Source organism: Chaetodon auriga, chromosome 7 (assembly GCF_051107435.1).
Source record: "Chaetodon auriga isolate fChaAug3 chromosome 7, fChaAug3.hap1, whole genome shotgun sequence".
In the NCBI taxonomy this organism is placed as follows: Eukaryota; Metazoa; Chordata; class Actinopteri; order Chaetodontiformes; family Chaetodontidae; genus Chaetodon; species Chaetodon auriga.
Genome location: NC_135080.1, coordinates 5620233 through 5633959, shown reverse-complemented (window position 1 = coordinate 5633959; position 13727 = coordinate 5620233). Strand labels below are relative to the sequence as shown.

The 13727-nt window shown below is 39.7% G+C and overlaps 1 protein-coding gene across 1 annotated transcript; it reads right to left on the bottom strand.

Annotated features, from left to right (window-relative positions):
• Positions 1-4100: 4100 nt before the first annotated feature.
• Positions 4101-13396, bottom strand: trpc4b (transient receptor potential cation channel, subfamily C, member 4b). Its single transcript, XM_076735065.1, has 11 exons — positions 13317-13396; positions 12486-12895; positions 10746-11264; positions 6775-7111; positions 6393-6532; positions 5943-6256; positions 5637-5832; positions 5340-5534; positions 5119-5160; positions 4915-5004; positions 4101-4795 (listed from the first exon to the last, which is right to left on the bottom strand). The coding sequence occupies exons 2-11, from the start codon at positions 12861-12863 to the stop codon at positions 4250-4252; spliced, it is 2757 nt and encodes a 918-aa protein (XP_076591180.1). The 5' UTR covers positions 12864-12895; positions 13317-13396; the 3' UTR covers positions 4101-4249.
• Positions 13397-13727: the final 331 nt, after the last annotated feature.

The window sequence follows — 13727 nt, the reverse complement described above, 5'->3', positions numbered from 1 at the left end:
AGTTTTGATGCATTTCTCACAGTGTTTTTGCTTTGTAAAAACATCCTAGACTTGCTGATTTCACTTGATTTAAGAATTTTCTAGTTATTTAAAACATTGCATTAAAGCTCTGGCAAAAAGGCAGTTTTGTCTGATCAACAGCTTGTTGTGTTGCACTTAAGTGAAGTTGTCTGGACAAATCAGCACACTTTCTGTTTTATATGGTTCAATATTGGGTTTTAAACAAATTGCTTTAGTAAATACACTTTTCAGTGCACTCCTTCAAAATAGCTGAGCATATTGTTAGAGCCCTGAAGCTGAGTGCCACATTAGCAGACACATATAATAAGCAGATGGGATAGACAATCCAGCTGTATCTTTTCTATAAAAGTGTCATTTATTTGGACTGCTAACAAAGAATCATTACATAATATCTGCTCTGAACAAATGCCAGAGCACTCACTGTTTAAATCTTTCAGAATGTAGTTTGCGCCACCTAGTGGTGGGAGGGAGTGCAGGCAGTGAGTCTCAGAGCATCACTCTCTTACATGGACAGTATGAAACCAAGAACCAGACAGCTCAGCCAGAACACCCATACTTTGATGTAAAGTGTAAATTTACATCAGGTGTTTTTACAGTTTTAAATCCTAAAACGTGCACTTATTTCCTACTAAATCTAAAGACTACTTTTATTATAATGTCAAATTGTCATTGGTGTCACACACACCAGCCTTTCAAAGCCACAAAACCTGATCTATATCTCACCCTCCTACAGACATTTGTATTTTCATGGGAACAATAATATCTTGGCCCCAGCTATAGACACAAAAATAACTGTCTGTGAAATGGCTCAGACATGCACAAAATTGTAAAAAGATGATGATGACGATGATGATGCAACTATAAACAGCATGAACACACATTATTATTCTAATTATTATTTATTTAGTTTTTGCTCCTGAAAAAATACATCTTTTAATGTTACTTCTCTTTACTAATAAAGAAAATTACACATGGTATTGATAGATAACATTAACTGTATTACTTTGGTTTATGGCATTCAAACATCATTAGTGCTAGTAGCTGTTTTAAGCTATTACAGTGGGTATTGTTACTCACAGCATACCCAAGTGGCATCACTTACTCCATTCATTCTGCCACATGTTGTTTAACCTCCCGGCTAGCCAGATGTTCCAGATCTGAGCAGGAAAGTAATGTACCCCTGGCTAGCTAAGTCAATGGATTGTAAAAAGGGGGAAAAGAAACAGCCAGGATCCAATTCTGCAGTAGAGATTTGAGCCTCGGTGGCCGTGCTTAAGCTGGTGCATTATGTGTATGTTTAACCAGTGAGCCTGAAAGTAGAAAAGTTTAAAATATCAGAAAACGAACTATTCAGCAAACAGTGTGTCCATTAAAGATGACACTTTCACGGCAGCAAGCCTCTTAGGAACTTCACTAGTCAAGGCCTTCAGAAAAGCACTTAGGCACAAAATCCCCACCCGGCCTTTTCATCTCTCCTAAAATCCCAAAGACTGGAATACATTAACTTTACAATCCCAGCATTCCAGTGAGCAGCCGATTTCCAAACTAAAGACTCTATACTTGCTTGCATAGGGAAATAATGGCACCCATTAACTCACTTCAGTGATAATTAAATGCAGCATAGCTTTTTCACTTTCAATCACAACACTGAGTCAGAATCAGACACTTCACACACACACTGACACAGACACCAACACCACATGTGTCACAAAGGACAGATAAAGCAAGTTTAGTTCTGAAGTACAGCTTTCTCTCTTTGTACCTTGGGAGAAAGCTCATTTTAAGTAGAAAATAAAGAAATAACTGTGAACTCTTCAGATATAGTACAAAGACCAAAACAGTCTGTTGATTGGCTCTCTAAAGATAGTGTGACTTGCTCTCAGCTGCTATGGTAACAGAAACCACAAGACTTCATCCATCACCCCAGGTTGCTTGCAACTTCAAGCTATGAAGGTGTGAAATCAAATATCTGTCCAAATACAAAAAATAGTAACTAAACTTCATTAACATACCACTAATAAAGTGATACAAAACTAGTACTATCAGCCAATACTTTGCTTATAGCAGTAATACAGTACTGTACCTCAAATGACCTCAGTGTTAGCGATTGCAGTATAAAGCAGCTGAGACTTAAGGCCTATGTTTGAATATGGCTTTCCTCACGTTCTGCACAGGCTTAGACATTTTCCACTTTAGAAGCAACATCTGTGGGTCCACAGTCTCTATATACAGTGATGCCATTGTTTACATATCTTTGTTAAGCCCACAACACTGCACGAGCCTTTTACATGCTTAGACATCACTGGAGGGTGCTTGATGCCTGATAAGTAGGAAAGCCTTCAACACAAGTAAATTATTATTCTAACCACAAATCACCAGATCATTAGAGAGGGATTATAAGAGATTATAACAATGGTAAAACTGCTAAATTTAATTGTTTAGTTGGTAATTCAATTAACATCAAACATGCTTGCTTTTTGCAGAATTTAGGCTAGTGGTTAGTGGAAAGAAGGTGGGATTTTAACTCTCTCAACAACAGTGGTGGGTTAGCAGCAAAATATGCTTGAAGTCAGAATTACATTATTATTAATTTTTATGTTGTAGCTGGTCAATGTGGAGCTAGTTTTAACAAATGTATATACTTTCGCACAGTTTAATCTATAACAATGCATTACATTTTATGTGCTCATTGTTTTGTATGTAAAAAGTTAAGTATAAACCCAAGTTAAAAGTCCAATCGCTCAGCATCATACTTAGAACAGGTCTTAAGTATATCAACATTCTATCACTGCTGCTTAGCTGTGAGTACAGCAAATACAGCAAATATGGCAAAGCTGTTGTGGAAGGTTGTGTGGAAGCTTCCTGTTTACAAGCAAAGATGTAACAATGAATTTACAATTTATACCAAAGTCAGAGTTGGTTTACATCTGATTGCTGAGGTAGGATCTGACTAATCTACAAATTAACATTTATCCTACAAATAAGAGAGTGCAACAGAACCTTAAGTAATACTCCTTCCCTGACAGGTCACAAAGGACCAGAGAAAAGTCCCTCAGAAGGAGGATGTCCATGTAAACTGTGTATCCAGCTCAATAGCTTAGATAGACTACTATATATACAGCGAAAAAGAGGGTAACAAACTATTTACTGAGATCTTTTCTCCACTAAACAAGATGAGAGAGAGGATTTCAACAGTAAGGATATTTAAGAGTCAGGCAAATTCATGCAAAAGCTTTATTTGTTTGCTTCTGTATTGTTTTGCCATCTACTCTCCATCTTAAAGTTAGTAATGTCGGTTTGTATGAAATGGAAAAGGGGAACACCAAGCTGAGAGGGGAGTAACAGAAACACCACTTTTTGAACTAGTATTCTTTTATTTAATCACAGAGCAATTTCATTACAAGTTACAAAATTATGCAGTAGCACATAGATCTCAAGAAGGCCATTTCGCTTGTAACATATAGTAGATGATGCACACTGTTGAGGAATAAATCCTGCAAATAAATCTGAACTAGATTGCACTGCATGCCTTTTCTGCTCCAACAACAGAATTAGGAGTAAAACTTTTCTCAACCCAAACGGGTTAGGGTGGTAAGAAGTTGAGCCGAATTACTTGGTGCTACATCATCTGTATAATTTCAGTATAAAATTTGCTCAGGTATTGAACACACACACACACACACGTGTTTACTCAGTGTGCACTTTATTGATTACTTCTTTCTGTGTAATTGAGATTAGCAAAACAGACTCGATACACTCAGCATATGAGGAGCTTTTTCTTTAGACAAAGAGCTGCAAGACACTTTTGCATATCACAGTGACAGAACAGTTCAAGGTGAAAGAGGAGAGGATAGGCAGCCGGGTACCAGGACTCTTTGGAATTAAATGCTCAAGGTAAAACATGAATTACTTACTTGCTTCACAGTTCCCTGAGCATTAAGTCAGCACTCACTGAGGTCAGTGCTCACCCAGTATTGATATATTTCTTCTATCAATCAGAGGTGAACGCATGTAGTATAATGTGAAATGACACAATTTATTATATCATTTTATACATTACTGGATACAAGGTTATTTAAACTGAATATATTATTTAAATAGAATACTGTTTACAGTGAGATAATTGGTTTATTTTGCTAAACTATTTTATAATTTATTATAGATGAATGAATGAAAATGAAATGTTTTAAACCCCCAACATGATTACCATCTCTCATTTGCAGGCAGTTTAATTTTTATATTTTTTTGGCCCATTTTTCACTTCCTTGGCATGCTCTTTGCAAGAATGTTCAATTTCCTGAATGTCCTTCTCTACTTTCTGTAAGACTTCCACAATCACTTTCTCAGTTAGAAGCTGTTCTTGGTTTTGCCCAGCACATCCCAATGCATCTTCCTCTGATAATGAATTTATTTCATCACATTTCTGAGAGGGGAGTCTGCTACGTCTGAGGGGCTCGGACTCTGAGACATCCTTAGATAGCTCAATGTGAGGGTGTCCTGTATTGAACGGAACAACTGAACCAGTGTCTTGCCCGTTAGAGCCCTTAGAGCTGGTGGTGTTGGCAGCTCCACTCTGCAAGGTGATGGTGGTCACATCAAACATGTTCAGCGTCTGTTGAGGCTCATCAGTCGTGCATTTGGGAGAGTATCTGAATGAGTTTCCAGGGTAAGCCAAGGTGGAGCTTGCAACTTTATCTGTGACTCTACCTTGAGGTTTACTCTTCATCATTCCCAGGACTTCATAGCGGAAGCTGGAGATATCCTGTTTGAGCTCCTACCAGTTATTGAGAAGCAGAGATAAGACAAAAGACAGAGACAGCAGCAAAGATTACACAGCAATTAAAAGATAAACTTGGGTAATTGAGGCCCCAGTATTTAATAACTGCATACTACCTTGAAATTCTCTTCTGTCAACCCTTCCTCTGTCTTGGCATCTCTGATCATTGCGGCCACATACCGCTTCACAAGGTTCCTCAAAACTGCCTAAAAATACACAGAATTTTTGTGGCAAACTGCAGATTCATTTAAAAAAAACATTGATCAAAAAAGAATCATCAAAATCAAATTTACAGTATATTAGTGGAAATAGATTACTACCTGATACTCATGGTTTAATCTTACATTTTCAGCTGCACGTCTCTACAGTTAAAGAAAAAAAGATCTATTAACAACATGCCATTTCTGTTTGCAATAGTAGTTTACATGAAGAGAACAGGTAATTTGTTCTTAATTTTTTGGAGCCGCCTGGTTGGAGGCAGGCTTTAAAAATGTATGCAGTGCAGTGGTGACAACACAGATCCAGTCAAATCTTTCCTTACCCCCAAAGTTTCGAAGGTCTCAAGCCTTTTTATATTTGGTCTCTTAAACAAATGCGTCTTTATCCACCCAAAGAGATAGTAAACAGACTTTGGACTTGGTATTATATTGAATGGAGATGGCAAAGTTCCCCCTTCTTCAAAATAGCTCATCCATAATTTTGTTCTTGCAAATTTCCACTCTATATCTGCATGATCCTGAAACGCAAAACAAACAGCAATTACTCAAAACCTTTTGCAAAGGAATGCAAGATGAATTAGTGTGGTAACATGATAAAATAGGTAAGCTACAGTACTCACAGCAATGTGCTGGTAGGAGTTGTTCATCATTGCAATTAGCATGTTCAGAAGCACAACCAGGGAGATGACATTGTACGTGCCAAACATTGTGCTGCCCACAAACTCAGTGAACTCGTGTTCTGGTTTCACATTGGTCACATAGAGCGAAATGAGGCCAAATACAGACCAAAATAATGACTGCAGCGTCTCGAACAGCCTGAAAAGCAAACAACCATATATCACATTATTTGCTGCTGAAAAACAAACTTATTAATTTTTAACAATGCAGATTTGTCAGGTACAATTTATTCAAGAACTTCAACTTGCGTTGAGAAAGCGTTGTTTTGCTGATTGCAGCGAATACCCTTGCAATTATTGCCCTCATCTGTTTCATAATAGAAGTAGAGCTGGTTGAGGCCATTGGCAAACGCTAACAACACTAGACAGTAGATGAAGAGGAACTTGAGGATGTCCAGGAGCATGCGGCCCAGTGAGATCTGTAAGGGTCCCAGATGGGAGTTGGCAGTGAAAAGGCAGATCAGGCGCAAGGAGCTGAAGATGTTGGCAATGGCAAACAATGCCTCTGCAACCAAAGTCGGGTGCCACATTTCCCAGCAGCCTCTGGGTTTTTGCCCACTGTACTGTAAAAAAGAAAAGGAACATAAGTATATGCAGTTTTTTAATTACATGCAATTGCAATCTTTGGTATTCTATGTACTGTAGATAAGGATATTCTCCTTAATCTTAATCTGTATCTATCAAATACTAGTAAAGTACCTTTGCATAGGCGACAATCTTCAGAGAAATTGTTGCAAGATACAGGGAGTTCATTATGAAGTCCATTAAGTTCCACCAGTCATCTATGTAGTCTTCAAAACCACTATCCCACATCTGTTTGATTTCAGTCCATATAAAGCCTTGGAAGGATGAACAAACAACAGAAGTCATTCATTGTAACATCATCACTCAAGTATAGTTCCACAGGATATAAGTTATGTGACAAACAACCATTGTGCGAATAGTACAGTAGCATGCATACGGTCATTGTTACAGTAAGCACCTTAATTCGACTTCAAATTAAGGTGTTTGACTTTAGTGTACAGATGTACAGCAGTGTATTACAACATGACATGATATGCTGGTGTGTGTATGTTATTACCAAGCACCCAGGGCAGGATCATCCATTCCACAGTGGTGGGTGGTGGGCCCTGAAAGTTCGGTTCTGCAGAGGCTATATGCTGCGAGGCCAAGAAGAGTAGGAAGAGGAAGGTCAGGTAGGAAGCAGTGTGACAGATGAACTTGATGAAGGGCTTACGGATGAATAAGCCATAGCGACTCTTCGGAGAGATCAAGTAGAAGATGGACAACAGAGGGAAGAGGAGGCCAATGAAGATACATGTGATGAGCTTTCCTGCCCAGTGACGCCTCCTCCAGCCAGGGAACTCATCATACCACCGAGAGGCCAGCAGCTGCTGACAGTTGGGCTGGGCAACGAACTGAAAGAGACAAAGAAAGAATAGTTAACTAAACTTAAGCTCTTCTTTTCTCTCTTAGCAATGTAAAACCTGAACCAAATTTATGTTTTCAATCTAAATAAGCATGTTTCATAAAATACATGTAAAATGTTGAAAATGTAGAAAAATAAATGTGCAACTTTTTCTGTTTTCGGTCTCTGCTGAAATTTCTTATTGCCATGCCTTTTCAGATATATATGCTATATAATCAGTGTTCCACCCCTCTGCAGCGGCAGGGCTGTGTTGAGGGAATGTAATATCACACAATAGTGACAGCTCTTAGAGGGCGAAACGTATACAAAATACGTAAGACCAAGGCTCCACCTGCATTAGCTGAAGAAAATACTGACTTTTGGGAGCAGAGCTAAGGTCGTGCAGTTGTTATTTACTGCAGGAGCAGTGTACCTCAGGTGGCCCATGCTGGCACAAGGGCAGGACAGAAAATATTCACAGGACTGGGCATGCAAGCAAGGATGAACCGAATAGCGACAGTCTTAGAAGGCTATGCCTATACTCATAGAATCTGGAGACATGTAACTGACATTCAACATTTTCCACTCCACTGGACACAGAGAGAAAGGCAAGATACTAAAGAAATAATCTGCAAACCCTCCAAATCTGTCTGTATTATGTTTAATGCCACTTATCGAACATTAAATCACAACAACTGTAAAAACACTACATGTGACTCCTGAGACACAAAATTAATTGCAAGCTTGAAAGACAAAAGTTTCAAGTGGGTAAACATTTCTGAAGTACTCTCTCATCCCCTGTTAAGAAGTGATCGCCAAATCTGTTTCCCATACACATTTTCTCTGCCCTGTGAGATTTGATATAAGCATCTGCTGGACATCTGTGGATGGTGATGGAAGTTAATTTCAATTTAACCAAGTTACAGCAAAATGGATCCCCATTATGGTGCTACACAGCATTATATTGTGGGTGATGAGGTCATCTATTAATGCAGAATTGGAGATGTTTAATGTTTCCCATCTGTCCTTGTGTGATCTTGACGAACATGACTGGAGGCAAAAGGTGGCATCTGGCAGGACCAGATTTTGTCTCAGGACATTTAAGGAAGGTGAAAATTGGCCCATCCACATGTCACACCACTTTCTCCTTCAAAAACATTCAAAACAGGATTCATTTTGTCCTACAGCACAGTCATACTAATGCCATACTTTACAGTGCTAATCAATAAAGCTAATTAATTAATGAATTAATTTAATCAGTTTATATGAATATGATCTAAATCATTTCCACAGAAAATAATTTAATGCTATCCTGCCAATTTTGGTAGATAACATTAAACAGTCAATTTATGTTTCCTCACATGCTGTACAGAGAAACACTACTCAGACAGCGATATGATTCTTTTCACAAACCACTAGACTATGTTTTGCCGTCAATCATAAAATTATATGTATTCATCATGCCTGCGTCCGGAAGGTTGCAGGAGAACAGAGGACAACATTGTTACCAAATACATTAAAGGAAAAATTTTCCCTTATTAATGTGGACGTCCAGTAAGTGCTGGTGGTTTATGTAGTCCATTAAAACTCTGTAACCACTTTGGTGCCTTTTCCTTGGAGAACAGCCCAGCTTAATGATGTATTTGTCTGGTTGTTTGCACAAATAGACAAATGAACAATCACATTTTATGTATTGTTACACACAATATACTACACTGGCAGTACACATTAACCTCTCACTGACCACTTCTGTGCAGTTAGAGAAGGGCAGACAAATAACGAACATCAGTTTGGGGGCATCTGATGCGCCAAGTCTTGTAATGGCCTACAATGATGACGCTTATCTTCCAATCAAAAGCAAGTAGTCGTCAACACCCTCAATAAACAATGTTGAAATGATAACTTTGTAACTCTCTCAGACTTCTGTTTGTCCCACCTGCTGTAACAGGGGGGAGCATTAAAATAACGTTTGAAGTGGCTCTGGCTCATAAGACCAGAGGGGTGTTTTGTAGCTGTTATTTTCTTGTATACAACTACAACTGATCACATTATGGGGCATGACTAACACACTAAAACTCAGAATTCAAAAGAAATCAAAAATCATTATTTTCCATGAAGTGCATGAGCTAAATATACAGTAGGAAATAGCACATAAACAATTGCTCCAATTAGTGCACAGCTGCAGTGAAGCAAGCATTGATCTCTTTGTTTTATCAAGTTAATTTAATTTTCCTGATTCAGCCTCACTCCAGGCTGTATAGACCAAAACCTTAACTACACAAGATGACTTGCACAGATATACAAGGCTTGCCCAAGATGTCGTATTCATTATTGCCTCTGTATTTCCCTGGTTCAAAACTGATGTGTTGTTTTGAGCCACCAGGGGTTAATATTGCCCAGTGTTGCTTTAAACATTTCTTTAAGCCCGCTATCTAAAAGATACATTGATTCCAGGTGCATATCATTTTTTGATGTGTTCCCATCATAGCACATGTAACACTGTATGGGGCCAGATTGGGTGGTTGTACATGATCAGTGTAAAATATAGTCTGAAATTGACGACGGGAATCTTGTCCAACACCATCTGTGATTAAAAAAAAAAAAAAAAAAAACAAAAAAACAAAAAAAACAATAGCCATGGAGCACTTTAAGGTCAGCCGTAAGTCCTTTTGCCATGGAGACCAATTGCGCCACATAGAGCTGCTAACAGACACACTGATCTTTCATTCTCACATTACCAACTGTCTCATCAAAATATAACAGAGAACTGAAAACGCTGCAAACTGCATGCAAAGACTCTTAAATGATCACGACAAGACTAAATCTAAAGGTACAAGATGAGCGATGCACAGGTAGTGTGACCCTTTCACTCTGCAAATACTAAGTTCTGAGTTCTAAGCAGTCTTTGTGATGAGTGAAACAAAAAAAATATACTAAAATTCAGTCTCTACTGTATAATGTAGTCTGTTGTGCAGGAAACAACAAAACACAATCCTGAACTCTCTTTTACTTGTGAAAGACTATAATGCCACACATCCTCGCAGAAGAGAAATGAGACTTATTGTAAATGTGGTGACCAATCCACTATAAACTTCACAAGTAACACTTAAATCCCTGCTTATTCTTGCTGTTGCTGTGTTATCTCAATGTGCAAATTTTTACAAGCATTATTTCAAAACAAGTGACAGAAAGTTGGCATTGCATCCATGGGATAAATGCCCCAAAGAATATGTTAAAAGACCATAAAAGGTTCCCTCCCTAATTAAAATATTATGAGTATGTAGTTCAGGGAAATAGCCATCACTTATTCCATCATTATCCCCAATTATCCAATTGTCATGGGATCGTCTGAGAGGGCTACTGTAATGCACCGCTAAGAGCCTGACAATTACATGTTGTTCTAAACTCCCCAAGGACATCTCCACCCATCTCAAGCCACTCACAGCTCATCTTGGCACCATTCTTGTTATCCAGTTCATGTTGTTGAAAGAATCTAATACTTAACCCTTGTTGTAAAACCTGGTATGTGTACCAGTGTTACAAAGGTGTGTTCCTGTAATTTCCTGCGCTGCTCCTGTACCATACCACTGTAGGCCTCAGCAGTCATCTGAGAAAGAGGATGTCATAATTATCAAAGAGCTTACCTCTTTCTGGCAGTATTTGATAGCCAGCTTCAGTCGGGCCAGATCACTAGTGTTCTCATCCAGCAGAGGGTTGATGTCATCTCGGTAGTTGAGGATTATTTCCAACTCTTTAGAGCTTCTGGTCTGGTCCAAGAGGTCCTTTGCAAATTGCTTACACATATGGGACAGCTCCTCATACTCTGACTTGAACTCGTTCTCCACCGTGCTGAGCTCCTTCAGCTCCCAGCTGAGTTGAAAAGCCGTGAGGAAAGGATCCTCACTGGACAGGGCGATGAGTGACGGGCTGGCAAGGGCCTTGTAGAGGTTAAGACGAGAGCGCGAGTGACGAAGGCCGTCCACGTCTAAACTGGACACACACTCCACGCAGTTGCAGCGCACAGCATGTGGCTGAGGTATGGAGACACCTCGCTGTACAAGCAGTTTGATGATCTCATAGTTATTGGTGTGGGCTGCAAGGATGATTGGAGTGATGTCTGGGGTGAAGTCTGAAAACTGTTTGTCCAACAGAATTGGTGGGACCTTTTCAGGAAGCCAAGAGAGAAACACACAAATGAACAGACATGAAAAGTTACAGTAAAGCATACTTTTGTCAAATACTTTACAAAAGAAAAGTGCTTTTTAAAACCCTCACAGGAACTGAAACAACTGGTTTGAATGGGTCTGATTCATCTGTCTTGTGTCTCTACCCATGATGTCTAACAGCAAGTATACAGCTAATGGCTTGTGGTTCAGCTGGCCTCAAAATATCTTCCTGGTTGGAAGCAACTACACCCTTTTTCCTTTTTACTTCTCTTCACAGAATACACCATGTCCATTACAGGGAGACCCAGCAGCATCAAAAAATAAATTTAAAAAGATGTCTAGAATTTATTTGAAAGATTCTGGGGCCTTTATCAAACTGCCTGATACACAAACCCCAGAGAGCGACTTTTTGTTGTAAAAGCTGTGGCAAAAAGATCCACAGCAGCACATCAAAGAGCATCAGTGCTGCAGCATGTCGGCACAAAATAAGAGTTGGTTTCCTAAAATAAACACAGCCTTGCCTGAAACTAAGAGACAGAGGAAATCACTTCTGTAAAAATGTTTTGATCATTTCTGAAATGCTGCTGTAAAGAGTGGAAGATGAAAGAAATAACCTAATATTAATTGATATTAATGAACTGATGAATCTTCCACGTTTCACTTGTTGCTTAACAGGAAGGTTCTCATTGAAACAGAGGCATTAAAGGCATCACATACTGTACTTGCCCCACTGACTCCTTTTTTTTTTTTTTTGGTAGCTACAGACATGGACACACAAGTACATTTGCAATTCACAAAGATGTATGAGTAAGATGTAAGTGAAAAGAAAATATCACACAAGGGAAACCACATTTTAAAGCTAACTGGGATTAGTAGCTGACAGTGAGGCGTCATGACGTGTCCGCCCAAAACCCTGTTCAATGATGTCACTACCTCCACAAAGGCTTCTGGAAACTGTTCTCAAGTTAGTGAAAAAATACTAATATGAGTATACAATACATTAATTGCACAAGACATCATTGTGTGGGCAGGTTGGTTCATATTCTGTTGCAGAAGCAGAGTGGCTCTCAAACGGTTTGTGAATGCTAAACTGGAAACTCAAAATCACTTAACTTAGGTTAAAAAGGTTAGCAACAATACCCAAACTTTAACAGTCTAAAAGAGACACACCTGCGGGAATTAAACAGCAAACAAGATTATGTCATTGATCTCGAGTACCTGTTTTTCCCCACGTGGCTTCTTGTGGTTGAGCAGCAGCTCCACAGCCCCCACCACTTCTTTACGGATGGCATGCAGCAGGGCATCACCCACATATACGTTATAGCTGAGCAGCAGCTCAATGATCTCCAGGTTCTCATTTTCGATGGCAATGAGCAGGGCTGTGCGCCCCAGGGGGTCGATGCAGTTGATGTTGATCCTGAAGTAGATCTCAGCTTCCTCCAGGGCTTGTTTCACACTGGCATAGTCCCCCTTCTCAACAGCCCCCAGGTAGGCCCTCTCCATGGGAGAGAGCTCGGATTCGGCCCGCACGATCCGCAGAGGGATGCGGTCCCTGTATGAGGAGTTGTCAGTTTTCCTGTAATACAGCTGTGACATTGTTGCTCCAGCATCACAGACTCAACTGAGAACTAAAAGAAATAACAAGACAGGGGGAAATATGAGATCCAGTTTCAGTGTTAGCTGATGTTGGAGATACACTGAGAAAAACTGTCAAAACTGCCCTTTGAACAATGCAATTTCATTCCAGTGGCAAAAAATGCGTTTCAGTTCATTATTACTTTGTAATTACATTTTTAGCGGATGTTTGGTCAAAAACCCTATTTCACTCAAAATAGTCTACAGTTGAAAAACGTTACGGTCCAACGGAAACGCTCAAATCTACAACAGTTCTCAAGAACATAAACACAACATGAGTAGAAATTATTTTTCACGAGAAAGAAACCCATTAAAACGGCACAGCAGACGACAGGAGGGGACACATTTCCGTTAGAAGCGTGCTTAATCACATAAAACCAAATCTGCGCCCAAAATAAAGAAGTGAAACTTTACCTTTCCAGTTGTGATCCAGTTGTGATTTAGTCATGAACCACTCGACGGAGGACCAGAGGCTGCGGCTGTCAGAAAGAAAACTTGCGTGGTTGGCTCCTCATCAGATCATCAAAGTGTCCACTGGAGACACTGTGACATAGGGGCATGTCATGCAATCCTCTGCCCACCCCCTTCGCTCTCTTGTCTGCAGAGGCATTAAGGACGTTTTCCTGACCTGCACGTTTCTCACCCGTCAGATCAGGTGGCAACTGGTGTTTCTGCAGAAACTGTCCACAAAGTGCGCGCTCAAAGCTCAGCAGATGCATTTTCAATCATCACCCTTGGGATTGCTGTATCACAGCGTAATGGGGTAAAGGTAGTTTTCCATGGAGACCAGTTACCCACGGTTTATTTCCATGCAAAAGCAATGGC